At 39.2% G+C, this 16,111-nt stretch overlaps 1 protein-coding gene across 1 annotated transcript; it reads left to right on the forward strand.

The window, feature by feature from the left end:
* Window positions 1-3,102: 3,102 nt before the first annotated feature.
* On the forward strand, window positions 3,103-10,229 carry CXCL9 (C-X-C motif chemokine ligand 9). The gene is made up of 4 exons (XM_007074808.3): window positions 3,103-3,212; window positions 5,362-5,488; window positions 6,818-6,902; window positions 7,958-10,229. The coding sequence occupies exons 1-4, from the start codon at window positions 3,149-3,151 to the stop codon at window positions 8,060-8,062; spliced, it is 381 nt and encodes a 126-aa protein (XP_007074870.1). The 5' UTR covers window positions 3,103-3,148; the 3' UTR covers window positions 8,063-10,229.
* Window positions 10,230-16,111: the final 5,882 nt, after the last annotated feature.

Genomic DNA, 16,111 nt, shown 5'->3' on the forward strand with positions numbered 1-16,111 from the left:
TGGCCCAGCCAAGTTTAATCCTACCCAACAAAATCTTATTTTTTAATATCTAATTTTTCTCTTTAAGAAGAAATTTAATTACGATTTGGGTTCGTTTTAATTTAATCTCAGGAGAGGCAATAACAAAAAAAAAAAAGTTAAATGTTGTGAGCCCAAATATCCATCAATTGATGAATGGATGAAGACAATAAGGTATAGATAGACAACGAAATATTATTTGGCCATAAAAAAAATGAAATCTTGCCATTTGCAATAACACGGATGGAGCCAGAGAGTATTATGCTAAGCGAAATAAGTCAGAGAAAATACCATATGATTTCACTCGTATGTGGAATTTAAACAACAAAACAAATGAGCAAAGGGGAAAAAAACAGAGAGGCAAATCAAGAAATAGATTCTTAACTATGGAGACCAAACTGATGGTTACCAGAAGGAAGGTGAGTGAGGGATGGGTTGAATAGGTGCTGGGGATTAAGGAGTGCACTTGTGATGAGCACCAGGTGTATGGAATTGTTGACACTATGTTGTACACCTGAAACTAATATTATACTATATGTTACTGGGCTTTAAATTAAAACTTTAGGGGCACCTGGTTGGCTCAGTCGGTTAAGTGTCCGACTTCAGCTCAGGTCATTATTTCACAGTTGGTGAGTTCAAGCCCCACATCGGGCTCTGTGCTAACAGCTCAGAGCCTGGAGCTTGCTTCCGTTTCTCTGTCTAGCTCTCTCTCTGCCCCTCTCCTGCTTGTGTTCTCTCTCAAAAATAAATAAACATTAAAAAAATAAAACTTTAAAAAAAAAGAACTGTTTTTTTGCAGTAATGGAACCTCCAAATTTTAGTGGATCAACCAAAATAAAGATCACATTTCCTAACTTCCTGTGCAGCTAGGTGTGACCACATGAATAAGCTCTGACCCATGGAAAGTGATGAGTAAAACTTCCAGATAGGTCTGAAAATGAGAAACATGCCCTTTTTCTGCCATACCACCATCCTGTCCCTGGAAAGTAGACATGATGGCAAGCCCCTTTGAGCCATATACCTAGACATGAACATATACCTAGACATATACTGGGGACATGAACCTAGAGATGATAATAAAGCAAATGATAGAAGGAGCCTAAGTTGGGGCACCTGGGTGGCTCAGTCAGTTAAGCGTCCAACTTTGGCTCAGGTCATGATCTCGCAGTTCGTGAGTTCAAGCCCCGCATGGGGCTCTGTGCTGACAGCTCAGAAGCTGAAGCCTGCTTTGGATTCTGTGTCTCCCTCTCTCTGCTCCTCCCCTGCTCATGCTTACTCTCTCTCTCTCTCTCTCTCTCTCTCTCTCTCTCTCTCTCTCTCTCTCAGAAATAAAGAAACATTAAAAAAATTAAAAAAAGAAAAAAAAAAGGAGCCTGAGAGACTTAATGCAGCAGAACCACCATACAAGCCCTAGTCCACCTGCCTCTGTCAGGGAGAAATACACTTCTGTATTAGTCACTATTAATTTGGGTCTCCATTATATGCAACTAATCCCTTGTTCCTTTTTAAATTTATTATTATGGTTAAAAAAAGCATAACATCAAATCTACCATTTTAATCATTTCTAAGTGTACAGTTCAGTAGTCTTTAGTTATACTCACATTGTTGTACAACTGATCTCTAGAAGTTTTTAATCTTATAACCCCGAAACTCTTTCCCCACTAAAGACTAATTTCACCTCACCCTTCCCCCCAGCCCTTTGCAGCCACCTTCCCACTCTCTGTTTCTAAGATTTGACTTTAGATATTTCATATGAATATTGTCCTTTTGTGACTGGCTTATTTCACTTAGCATAATACCAAGGATCATCCATGTTGTAGCATGTGACAAGATTTCCTTTTTTAAGACAACATAATTATGTATATATACTACATTTTCTTTATCCATTCAACTGTAAACAGACATTTGGGTTGCTGTGCCTCTTGGGTATTGTAAATAATGCTAAGATGAACATGGGTGTGCAAATATCTCTTTGAGAGCCTGCTATGAATTCTTTTGGACATATTCCCAGAAGTGGGATTGCTGGATCAAATGGTGATTCCATTTTCCATTTTTTAAGAAACCTCCATATTTTTTTCTGTAATGGCTACACCATTTTATATTCCTACCAACTGTGTACAGGAGTTCCAACTTCTCTACATCCTTTCCAACACTTGTTATTTTCTGGTTTTTGATAGTGGCATCCTGATGAGTTTGAGGTGATATTTCACTGTGGTTTTGATTTGCATTTCCCTAACAATTAGTGATGTTGAGCATCTTTTTATGTGCTTGGGCCTTTTGTATATTTTCTTTACAGAAATGTCTATTCAAGTCTTTGCCTGCTTTTTAAACCAGTTATTGGAGTTTTGTTGTTGTGTTATAGAAGTTCCTTATATATTTGGATCTTAACTCCTTATCAGATATGTCATTTGAATTCATTCCATTGGTTCCTTTTTTACTCTATTGTTTCCTTTGATTGTAAAAATTTCTAAGTTTGATGTAGTCCCATTTATCTTTTTTCAACTGGTCCCTATACTAACTAGTCTAACCATTTTAGAAAATAATAAACTGTAGCAGGAGTGATACAAAAAAAAAAAAAAAAAATGAGCTTGCCACAGTAGAAAATGACCTGGTCCCTAAGGATATTAAGATGCTGACTGTTTAAGATTTTTGGGTAGAAAATACAGAAAAAATAAATGTAGCCATACAGAAGGATATTTTATAAATAGTAAGAAAATTTGGAAAGTGTATTATTTATCTGGACTTTAGTATTTTCTGTCTGGAAGCACATCTGCAACCCTTGTTGTGTAATATTCATTATGTAACCTATTCTTCACCCAGGTGAGTAGCTGTGATTTTGCTAAAGGCTGCTGGTGATTCTGGTTTCATACCCTTATAATAAACTACCCATTTATGTGAAATGGAAGTAAAACATGCAGAAATTCCCTTGGATATGAGAGTAGGGTTTCCCCCAGCACAATTAAGTTTGTGGTCAGTTTAGCTACATCAGCTAAAAATACCAGCCAATCAGAGTTTAGGAGAGAATTGGATTTTCCAAATAAATATGATTCCCAGGAGCATGTTCTCTATAGAAATTCTCAGGCTTGAAATCCAATACAGAAGTGATTCAATAGAACTCCATTCTATCACTATGAAGAAAAGTGGTATTCCTCTCTTGTTGAGTATCATCTTCCTGACTCTGCTTGGCGGTCAAGGTAAGGGGTTCTGAGTTATATTAGGTTAGTAAAGTTAGAGATATAAATTGCTATTGAAGTCTCTTGATTTTGCCAATAGAGTTGATTACATGCATCAGATAGTGATATAAGTCATTCATGAAAGGTTCTAAGTGATGTAGTTGATTGCCCAAAGTTGATTTTTTTTTCCTGAGAGAGAGAGGAGGGGGTGCAGGTGAGCAAGAGGCAGAGAGAGAGCACAAGAATCCCGTGAAGGGCAGAGAGAGGGAGAAAGAGAGAAGCGGGGCTTACACAAAGTGGGGCTCACACAAAGTGGGGCTCACCCAGAGCGGGGCTCGAACTCACGAACCATGAGATCATGACCTGAGTCAGAGACAGATGCTTAACCTACTGAGCCACCCAGGCATCCCTACAAAGTTGATTTCTAAGACCTGCTAAGTCAAACATTGATCTTCTCGGTCTGGATGTCTGAATTCCTGACATGCAGTAACTGTTGAGTAAATGCGTGTTGAATGGGGTGATAATGAGATCAAAAGGTTTGTCCCCTAAATCATTTTTATAGCCCTTAATACTGTTTCTTGATAATATGTCTGTGGTTAACCAATTAAGTGTCCAATAATCAGGTCTCTAATCTGTTTACTAACTACCATTGGGCAAATTAATGAACTTTTCTAGACTTGAGTTTCCTCAGTTGTAAAATGGAGATTTATAGTCATGCTTTTACTACCTACCACTCGATGTGTGGCATATAGTAAGCACTGAGTAAATATATGTTGAATGAATGAAAGAATTAAGGAATGAAGATAGTGTATTTCAAAGGGTTTTTAAAGGTTTAAAGCACTATCAAAAAGCAAGGCAGTGGGGAGGATGAGGATGATGGTTGCAATTGGTTATTATAAGTATAGCTTTCTAAAACCAGCTCCATTCCCCTAATGTCAGTAATAAATGGCTTTAGGAGTTGCCTAAGAAATTGTGGTCCAAATAGCACACATGAATCAGGTGTGTGTCTGACCTGTGATAGGCATTTGTTAAATATTGCAAAAATCTCCAGGGGCGCCTGAGTGGCTCAGTTGGTTAAGTGTCCAACTTCAGGTCATGATCTCACAGTTCATGAGTCCAAGCCCCACATCAGGCTCTGGGCTGACAGCTCAAAGCCTGGAGCCTGCTTCAGATTCTGTGTCTCCCTTTCTCTCTCTGCCCATGCCCCGCTTACGTTCTGTCTCTCTGTCTCTCTCAAAAATAAACGTTAAAAAAAATTTTTTTTTTAATTTCCTTTCCTAAGGTTGTAAGATATGGTAGTTAAAAGCAATGCATTTGGACTCAAAAAAACCTAAACTGAAATACTGCTCCTGCCCCCAAAAGCTAAATTACTGTGTTCTTTACATAACTTCTTTGAACCTTAGCTTCTTTAGCTATAAAATGAGGATAATACCTCCTCAGAGTTTGTGGAAATGATTAACAGTGTGGGCTCACAGCTTGGGAGCCTTTCTGGTGTGATCTAAAACGGGCCCCCTTAATCAGAGGGCAGGGAGAGATCAAAAAAGAGGCAGGCCACTCCAAGTTGGTAGGTTGCAGTTGTAATAATATCAAAGGGAACTTACATAGGAGGCTTGTCTTGAGTGCCCACCAACCCCTAAAAACTTATAAAGAGGCCCTAACTTGGCTTAGTCATGTATGCAATGCAGGTATTTTCAACATCACATCACCATCTCAAGGCTGTGTCCTTGGCTTGGAGAAGCCTCTGGGAGCCAGAAAAGCAAGAGGAACCCTTATTCCAAGGACAGGGGAGGGGAAGAGGAGTCTCCTGGGGCCCAGGTCCAGCTCATAGGTCAATTAGCAGTAACCTTTTTTCTTTCCCCAACAGACAGACACTAATGTGACAGTAATAATCATGACTCAGTCAAATGTATCATTTTGATGGATCACCTAAATTGAAACTTTGCCTTGGGGTGCCTGGGTATCTCAGTCTGTTGAGCATCTGACTCCTGGTTTCAGCTCAGGTCATGATCCTAGGGTCATGGGATGGAGCCCTGCATCAGGCTCCACTTGAGCGTACAGCCTGCTTAAGATTCTCTCCCTCTGTCCCTCACTCTAGCACATGCTCTAAAGAAACAAATAAATAAATAGAGACATTGCCTTAAATCAATGTGCTCTACCTTCTTTCCCTTAGGAACCCTAATAATGAGGAATAGACGCTGTTTCTGCATCAACACCAGCCAAGGGACAATCCACCTAAAATCCTTAAAGGACCTTAAACAATTTGCCCCAAGCCCTTCTTGTGAGAAAACTGAAATCATGTAAGTAACAACTCATCCAAAACACATGTACCATATTGGCAGGAACATTAAATTTAGTGTGAATATTAGCGTCAGAACACTTGTTCAAATTCAGATGATTTCCCCTCCATAAATCTGAGCTACTTCTTTTTTTAGTTCTAAATAATAAGGAACTTCTGGTAGAGATTAGAACCAAGGATAATATATAATCAAGCATGTAGAAAATATTTAATGCAGATAACCCAAAAGAAGAAAATAAAAATCATTTATAATTCTACCACCAGTGATAAATGCTAGTCACTCCTTGCCCTTGTCTTCCAAATTTCCCTTATTTGTGTTTGTGTGCATATATAGTTGCCACATATATATACATATACATACACAAAAATAAAATCATACAGTACGTACTCTTATAGACTGCCTTTTTATTAACACCATATCATGAACATTTCCTCATGTCGGTAAATCTTCTATAATACCATTTTTTCTGATGTCATTGTTAATGGCCAAATTATATTCCATCCTATGGATGCACCATAATTTATATGAGCAATGCTTAAATGTAGATTATTTCCAGTATTTTGCTATTGAAATCAAACTGTTACTGTGGCAGTATTGTGTCTTTAGTTCTTTCCTATTAATAATAACTTTTCATGGGGTGTTATATGGAAGTGTTGAATCACGATATTGCACACCTGAAACTAATAGTACACTGTTAATTGGAATTTAAATAAAAACTCAATAATAACATTTCTAAAGATTAGAATCGCTAGTTTCAGTCTTTCGAAACCTAAATCAAGACTGATCTATAGAACAGATATTCGTATCCTCAGATTATACAGAGAAATTAAAGAAAAAAATTTTTAATTGTTCCTGGAGAGTCTGCTGTGAGTAATTTAAAAAATTCAACCAGTCCGTTAATTGTGTTTCAGAAAAATATTTTATGTTTTAGGGAGTTTCATTAGAAAATTTAGCATAACTCATGTTGATTTTCACAGTTTCTACAAAAAAAAAAAAGTAGCTATATTGACAGCTTTTCTATTTTGCTTCTTCACTTAAACATAAATATTTCCAACAGAGCATCACTAATATTGTCGTTACATATAAGTTTAAGTTTCTCTTATTGCATATTTCAGTTGGATTTTTTTAATTTAGGGCTGTGTGCTATCCTAGAAATTTGCCTAAGTCCCCTCACTCACTAAGAAAACGAATAGGCAGGAAGACTGGAAGTCTCAGATGCTTATTGTGATAACACAAATACATTTTAATTGGGGGACTTCATTCTGAGAGTAAGATGAGGAATTTAAATTATTGAAAGTAAAATAAATCTTGTTGCTATTTCCTTGGCAGTGTGACAATGAAGAATGGGGATCAAACGTGTCTAAACCCAGATTCAGCAGATGTGAAAGAATTGATTAAAGAGTGGGAGAAACAGGTTAGTGACTAGGAGGAACAAAGTTTTCTTTCTTTCAGAAATTAACTTTTAAAGACAAAGAATTTATGTGGTTCCTTTAAGGATATGTTTTTCATTTATGTTATTGTGCTTCTATCTTGTTCCTAGAATAATGTCATCACTGTGAGGTATAATTGTATTTTTGCATGTAGTATCACTTGTCTGTCTCCCCCACTAGAAGTACATGTGTGTTGAATTGAAAGGTAGACACTGAGGATGGAAAGGTAATAAAGTATAAGCCCTCCCTGATGTAGCAAATGCACTAACAGTTATAGCACAATGTGAGAAATATAAAATAAAGATATGTACAAGAGTCTTGAAGATTATAGAAGGGGTAATTAATTTTGCCAGAAGGAGGGGCAGGGAGAAAGTGTTAAGGAAGACTTTTCATATGACTGGGGTCTTGAAGAATAAGTAGTTCACCAAGAGAGTAAGGACAGCATGAAAAAGAAGCATAGACCATGAGAGAGCTTGCTGTATTCGGGGAGCCTCAAGTAATGTGGCTGGAGTTGTATGAAGGGAGTGAAAAGTAGAAAAGTAGACCAGGACAAAGTGGGAAGAATCCTGTGTAATGTGCTCAGGAGTTAAATGTGAAGAGGGCCACAGAATATGTAGCTGGGAACTTGGCTTCAGGAGTCTGACAGTCTGGTGGTTCTGCCACATACTAGCTATGCAACTTTGGGCAAGCCACCCTCTCTAGGCCTCCCTCTCCTCCTCTGTAAAAAGTGGATGATAATAGTACCAGCCTCAGAAGGTTGTAGTTTGGACAGGTGGGTTGTAAGCAGAATTAGAGTAAAGGCAGTAATAGGCCAAGAGAATAGACAAAAGAAGATCAGTTACAAGGCTGTGGCCTCCTGCTCAAAGTCAGTGATGTAAAGAGAAGCAAAAGGAGCCCCTCTGAGAGTGAAGCAACTTTAAACCAGGTTTGAAGACTTAAAAACAAAACAAAACCACAGTCTGGAAAGTCCAAATATAATGTAAAGAAGGAAAAATGGTAAGATAAAGAAACATTACCCTTGTTTTCCTTCTCCTTACAGGTGAGCCAAAAGAAAAAGCAAAAGAAAGGGAAAAAAACTCAAAAAAGCAGGAAAATTTTTAAAGTTAAAAAATCTCAACATCCTCATCAAAAGAAGACCACATGAGCAACCACTTTACCAACCTTATGCCCAAAAGGTTTTCTTAATTATGATGAAATAATTCCAAAAGGAGATGGCATCTTAATCCATAAGCTTTTTATTTGACTGGAAATTTTCAAGCATTATTATGAAATTTTAATTAAAGCTAGAAAGTTGCTTTTGAAATCTAAACATTAAGAATTGTTACAGGCTATAGTTTGACTTTGTTCTTCCACCTCCAGCCAACTGAATTTCGTCATGTTAAGACCACGGTCTTAACACCCACATCTGGACAAATGTGCACAGAATCATATCCTGTACACAGTCACATCCCACACACAACAGCTGCTTAGAAGATCAGCCCTGCACTTCCCAGGCCACAAATTCCAGCCTCTAGAGAATATTCTGAGGCACATGTCAGCAAGCCCCAGCCTGTCAGCATGCTAATAAGCCTAGCAGTTTGGAATCGAGCCGGACCTCACCAACCTGCCATGGCCATCTGCATCTGTATTTGAATCTGCCCACAGGCCTCACAGTGTATCTGACAGACCCATGCTGGTTGTTTCTGGGGGCCACAGCTGAAGAACACTAGCACTTGGCTTTCAGAACCTTCTGTCCAGCTTTTGAGGACATTAGACTCCAGCATGACTGCCCACGCTGATCTTATTGTTCACCTTTGCTTCAGTCAAGCCTGTTCCTCACCATTCTACCACAATTTAGTGCCTATCTCTGCTATAACGTCATGCTCTCATTTACCTGGGTCTACTCCTTTTCACTCTTATGCTAGCACTCCATAGGAATGCCTTCTTCTCCCCACTCATCCTCATTTGACCCAGTCTTTGGTTCAGTTTAATCCTGCCTCTTAACTAAAATCTTCTGGACACTTGGATTATTTTAAAACTCCAAGTTCACTTGTGTTCAATGCAATATAGGTGAACACTCAATTGTTTTCTGATTATTTTTTGCATGTTTATTTCTCAAACCAGATTGTCAGCCCCTTGAGGGCAGGGACCACAGTTCATTTCCTTGATTCTGTCACCATGCCTAGTATACTATGAACTAGGTTTTGAATAATTTTTTAATTACAAATTTTACAAGTAGGAGGGCAGCCAGACTGCCTCCTCAGGGCAGGATCTGGCTATATTGGCTGTTCCATAATGTTTAACCCCTGGTAACCTCTTCTACTCATTATCTTTACGCCATTGTCACTGCAGGAATAGGAGCTGATGCAACATTCTTGTTTCATGACAGGATGTTAACTTCACCTTTTGAACAAACAAAAATGCTTAGAACACCGGATATTCTGAACTATTTTCATAAAATAATACAGGATACTGAGTATCACAGAATCTTACAATAGGAAGGAGCTTTCCTGTCCAACTTTTACCCACCTCGTACAAAAATTCCTTTAATACTATTCCTGGGACAAGCCTCAGTTCTCTGTCTGACAAGAAAACCACCAAGTTCCTTTTGAAAACTCATTTTAGATAAATATAAATTTCATTCTCAGTTTAACCTATTTCAGAGTTTGTAAAGTATTGTGATTATCAATTGCCATCCCAGGTCTCATGAGAAAGGGGGAAGGATATGAAGAAACCAAGAGCTGGAGAGAGTAGCAAATCCTGTTAGTGGTGACATGGCTGGTGCCCAGTTAGCCTCAAAAGAGCTTGGAAACCCTCTTGAAGAAGAGGTTCAGTGAATTATGTAGGAAAGGACATCTTTGGCCAGAATTTAAACTTACACCTACTTTGCCAGATTCTGTCACTTCTTACACTGCAGGTGATTTTTAGTGTTGCCCAGCGATGATCGCACCCAAACATCATCATATCTAATTGTGAAACTCTTTAGCTCCTTCCATGAAACCCCTGAAAACTCTGAACATTTCATAATTTGAGAGTGTGACCCAGTTCCCACAGGTAAAGTGGACAGTGTGTAACAACCAGAGACAACATGTTTTGACTAAGTACCTATGACATATATATACGTGATAAGCATTCATCATTTATATATATATGTATACTCTCTAAGCAAATAATTATTAAGTTCAAAGCAGTTCTGGCATATATACCTTGTACTTTGAAATATTTTCTTTCTTTAAAGGCAAGGGCATCAATAAATAGACCATTGATCAGAAAACAAATACTGATTGGGGCACCTGGGTGGCTCAGTTAAGCGTTTGACTCTTGGTTTCGGCTCAGGTTATGATCTCACAGTTCATAGGACAGCATGACAGCACAGAACCTGGTTCAGATTCTCTCTCTTTCTCTCTGCCCCTCCCCTGCTTTTGCGCGTGCTCGCTCTCTCTCAAAATAAGACCTGCATTTTAAAAAAATACTGATTTTTTTAATATCTTGGACATGCACCTCAATCATTACATGTTTAACAGTAATTATTAGATGTCCTTTTTCATTTGTTTCCATGTCAGATAGGCTATAGTTGAGATAAAGACATGGAAGCCCTTTATAGAGCTCTTTGGAGACAGAAGAAAAACTTCTATGGAAAATATGACAACAATGCCTTATAACAACATTGATTTTGAAGAGTTATGTAGAATGCAATTTATTTCCTAGTCCTGAAAGTTAATGCTATTCCAATGAGATATAAACCAGGAAACCAAAACTGTCCTAACCCTTTTCCATATCCTGAAAGTATATATATTGAAATATTATAAAGCCTCAAGTAGTTATGATGGAGCTCTAAACTTCTTTAAGGGTCCAGGAAACTTAGGCTGGAGGTATTATGCAGTGTGGACTAAGAAGGTTGAGAATGAACAACGAATATCAGCCTTGTACATTTGAAGTACACTTGAGAGTCCAGAAAGGTACGATGTTTGGGCAGGTAGCAGCTGCTGATGGTGGACATGACTACTCACAAGGGCCTTAACCTAAGAAACTACAGGATGCTGTGAAAAGAGCTAAGATTCTGGATTCTGAGATATCTTAGTTAAGATCAGAAGCCTACCACTTATTAGCTATGTGACCTCAGTTCAAATATACTGTTTAATCTCCGTATACACCAGTTCCCTTATTCAGGATTGTTGTGAGGAACTGGCCCAGCATATACCTGATGCATAGAAAGTACTCAATGTCAGTCCCAACCTTCCCTGACCACTTAGCTCTGCTGCACTTTCCTTGCAACAGAGGGTTCCACATCTCATACATGGAAAGATGTTCCCAGGACTAAAAAAATGTATTGGAAAAATGAGACCAAAAGCTCATTTGACAAGTTTTGTGTATCTACATTTTTTATACTCATTTTCCAGACCATCATTGTCCATTTCCTAGATGACAATAGCCTCCCTATTTTACCTCCTGTCTCTCTTAGTCAACTTTTCTCTTGCTTCCTTACCGTTCTGACAGCTAGAATGATCCTTGCAAAGCATAATTCATAGAATACCACCACTTTGCTCAAAATCCTGTAATTTAGAATTAAGTCAAACATACCAGGGTCTACAAAGCCCCATATGAGTTTAGGCTTTGTGTGCCTTTCTGACCATGCTCCCTCCATCCTTCCCGTTCAAATACTAGCTTCAGCCTCACCTTTTTGTCTCTCAAGCACACTGAGTTCATTTCCTTCTCAGGGTCTTTGTGTATGCTATTCTCTGTTGTGCTGGGCTGTGCTATATCAACTCGGTTAATCTGGGAACTCTGTTTTCCAGAATTCTCTTCCCTGTGTAGTTCTAGGTTAGAGTTAACCAAAGAGGCGTGAGATTTGGAAGGCAGAAGTGAGGGAATGACCATTACTCTTGAATAGGTATGACAGACACAGTGGTATCCAGGGGATTCCAGCTTGCCCTTGCAGTCCTCCATGTTTACCTCATCTTCATGACTGCTGGCCTTGTGACTAACAATGGTCCCAAACCCTCCAGCAGATACTTGGAAGTACTTCTGAAGGATTGATTGGTGAATATTTCTCCAACCCCTTAAATATTCTGCCAGACTTTTGCTTCCAAAGATCCTTCCTCATCTGTATAAGATGTTATTCCTATAGTAAATTCTTTATTCCCACAATAGTCAGAGAGCCTCTGTTTTCCTAACTGATACACCTGTGCCACCTTCTTCGCATAGCTGTTCCTACCTCATTATTTGAGTTTCAGCTTAAATGTCACTTCACAGAGACTCCGTAATGAAATTGTCATCTTGTCCCCAGACCCTCTCTAGTATAGTGCTTTCCAAAGTCGAGTTGTGTACACCCTCTGGAGTGGGTGAAATGAGAATATTCATGAATATTTTTGTCTAAAAAATAAGAAAGAGCTGAAGATTTACTATAAATCTGAACCTAGTAGTTGATACTGACAGCTTCACTTAATGCATTTGTCAAGTGGTCATGGGTCACATGGAGATTTCCTGCAGAAAAAGTGAGACATACACAACTGGGAGGCATTGACACGTGTCCTCAGTCAGTCAGTGGCTTTCAGTGCATTGCAACAATGGGTTGCCCCTTATATGGGCACAGTCTTCTCTGGCTAACTCTAAACTACAACCAGAATTATGAAGATTGTAAGATAGAGTGCTAAGCAAGCCAGCCTTCACAAAATGGGCAAGTGACTTTAAAAGATTCCTATTAAGAAATTCATATGGGTGACTTGGTTAAGCGTCCAACTTCAGCTTGCATCATGATCTCACAGTTTTAAGTTTGAGCCCCACATTGGGCTCTGCAGAGCCTGCTTCAGACCCTCTGTCTCCCTCTCTCTGCCCCTCCCCTGCTCGCTCTCTCTCTCAAAAATAAATAAACATTAAAAAAAATTCATATGGAAGATAATAATAATGCAAACATAAACTAACAAAATAAAACACACATACAGAGGATGCCCGTTATAATTTTATCTAGAAAGGCCCACAATTTACAAAATCTATAGTCTGTTTCTCTTTTATCACAATCTGATAAATCAATCAAACTTCATCACAGTCTGAAATTGTCTTTTGAAAATATTTATGTAGTTATTTCCTATCCCCCACTCCACCACAAACATTAAGTTTCTTGACTGCAGAAAGTACTCTTCACCTTGGCATCCATAGTGCTTAGAGCAGTGCCTGTCACTTTGGAAGCACTTAATATGTATTTTTTTTTAGTTAAATGACATATGCTTCACCCTAAATCTTCTTCCAGGCCTTTCCCAAATCAATCTCAACCACTCTTACCACAATCATTTAAACTTACCATGCTCATTTCTGCCTTCAATTTCACTGATGGTCTTTTGTTCATCTGCTCCCTTCACCCACCCCTTCAATCCCGTCTGAATCCCACCTATTCATGATTCAAATCTTGCTTTTCCATCCCACCCAGTACTCCATCCCAGAATGCTCCTGGGCACACTGAAATCCTCCCACTGTGAGTACTCTGTCAGAAACTTTAACCATAAGAATTGTTCTCTAATTTAAAATTTAAATTATTTTGCTATACCAGAAAGCAGTCTGTAGCTGAACAAGCTTTTTATATTAGAGCAACTGTTAAGGAGATCAGTAAAATATTTAGTCTGTAAGCTGTACTTTTTAATTTAAATGCCAGTGATTTCTAGGTGAGTTAATGGGGAAAACTATTTGAGGGTTCTTCATCCCTTCAGGGAAAAAAGAAAGTTGCTTTCTTAACAGAAAGGAAGATACAGGGAGAGATTGCAATTACAGAAGCTTTAGAATACTATCACTTTCTTTTTTGGCCTGTGTAGAGAGAAGATGAAATTAAGTGATAGGAGAAAAAAGCAACCTTCCTTGCTGATAAGGAGTTAGCTAGCTCCTAGGTAGTCACCTGGCCGAGACATCCCTTGAGGCATTTTGATACCAAATTACAGTATTTTAAAATTCCAAGGGGACGGGGGTGTTTGACCCTACATTTTAAGGACGTTAGTAAATCACAAAGGAGCTGTCAAATCTAAGTGTGTTAATAACATTATGGACTGGACCAAACTGATAAAAGATTAGAGGGAAAGGTAGCAAAGTATCCATAACTATTTGCTTTCTTTAAAAGCTTGCTATATGAATAAAGAAATTTCATCTTTTAAATACAGTATTTTATTATACTGTTTCAAGTCGACTGTTTTCATAAAGAATTTGTCTTACTTTAAAAAAAAAAGAAAAAGGAAAGAGTTGCTGGTACCTCCATTTCCAGGGAACAGGGCCTTGGCCTCTGCCTTTTGTGTAGAGCATAGGACCCATTAGGCCCAGCCACCCATCATCAGCCTTTCTTAAGCATCAGAGTAGACAGCCTGCATTTCCTCCACAAGGAGGAACTGAAAATCAAAACCTGTAAGTATGAGATGAGAAATGTCAAAATAAACTATGTAATAGGAAAAACGTGTTGTTACGTGTGTGTCATCAATTTTTATATTAATTTAAACAAATTTTTATTTATGTTATAAACAGCAGAATTTACATCTATCTGATAAAATAAACATCTATCAAGGAAGATAGATGTCTCTTGTTTGGAGCCTTTGATTAGGGCCAGACTAACATAGGAGTTTTTATGGAATCGAAATTGAAGCAAAAGTGAGGGGTGCCTGGGTGGCTCAGAGGGTTAAGTGTCCCACTTTAGCTCGGTCATGATCTCACAATTCATAGGTTCAAGCCCCATGTCCAGCTCTGTGCTGACAAATTGGAGCCTGGACGCTGCTTTGGATTGTCTCTCTCTCTCTCTCTCTCTCTGCCCCTTCCAGGCTTGTGCTCGCTCTCTCTTGCTCTCTCTCGCTCTCTCTCAAATAATTTTTTTTTTTAAAGGCAAAAGGGGGGGCGCCTGGGTGGCTTGGTCGATTAAGCGTCTGACTTCGGCTCAGGTCATGATCTCACGGTCCGTGGGTTCCAGCCCCGCGTCGGGCTCTGTGCTGACAGCTCAGAGCCTGGAGCCTGTTTCGGATTCTGTGTCTCCCTCTCTCTCTGCTCCTCCCCTGTTCATGCTCTGTCTCTCTGTCTCAAAAATAAATAAACGTTAAAAAAAAAAAATTAAAAAAAAAAAGGCAAAAGGGAGCTAAATTTCTCTGAATAATGAGAAGACAAGAATTATCTCTGGCAGCTAGGGAGAGTGTTGGGGATCCTGGAACAGCAAAAAGAGAGGCAGGAGAGGGAGATGGGAAGGGGGACAGCATGCCAAAGTAAAATGATAAAGAAGGCCAGTGGGAAATTTCCGGTGGGGAGACCAGCTTTAAAACATTGCTGTGTAACATTTGGTTTTAATTGTGAGCCTTCTTGAGACTCTGGAAATATTGGGACAGGTTTTAGATTTCTCATTGATGGAACAGGGGCTTAAGTCACTCTACTTGGATATTGAAGGTAACTCCAGAAGGCTAGAGAACTTTGGGGCCACTTGGGTTATGTAGCAGCCATGGAGGTGTGCTGCTCGAATCACCCTGCAACAAAGATCTTGCTGGTCAGCCACAAAGAGGGCAGTTGGCCACCGCCTCTAGCTGGTGCAGCTTGGCTCCCCTCAGGTTTCAGGCCATGGTCTTACTGGGCAGCTTCCAAAGAATACTAGGACCTGGTCATGTCTGCCAAGTGCAGGACTCCCCTTATGGACAGTCTTTAATTGGGAGCTCCCCGCTGGATTGACTAAGACTTTATCAATCTGTATCACAGTCTGAGGCAGTCTCTGCCCAATTCTTCTCCCTTCCTGTTTTATTTTTGAAGGGTTAACTCCAATAAACTTCTTGCACATCTGATTCTATCTCAGTGCCCGCTTCCCGGAGAACCCAAATGACACAGGTTACATATACTTTTTATTTTTTTTTAATGTTTATTATTTATTTTTGAGAAAGAGGATGAGCAACGGAGAGGCAGAGAGAGAGGGAGAGAGAGAATCCCAAGCAGGCTTCGTGCTGCCAATGCAGAGCCCAATGTGGGGCTTGGACTCACAAACCATGAGATCGTGACCTGAGCCAAAGTCAAGAGTCAGACTTAACCGACTAAGCCACCCAGGCTCCCCTATACTTTTTATTTTGATCACTAAGTGTTAGCTGCTATTATCTTTATTATTCTCTCCCATAGCCCCAAACACAGACTTTTACCAGTGGGGGAAACCTTACAGATGGAAGTACATCCAAGAGTCTGGAAATAAAGACATTACTGGTCTGTCACACATTGGCCGAGTAGT

This window comes from Panthera tigris, chromosome B1 (assembly GCF_018350195.1).
Source record: "Panthera tigris isolate Pti1 chromosome B1, P.tigris_Pti1_mat1.1, whole genome shotgun sequence".
Lineage (NCBI taxonomy): Eukaryota > Metazoa > Chordata > Mammalia > Carnivora > Felidae > Panthera > Panthera tigris.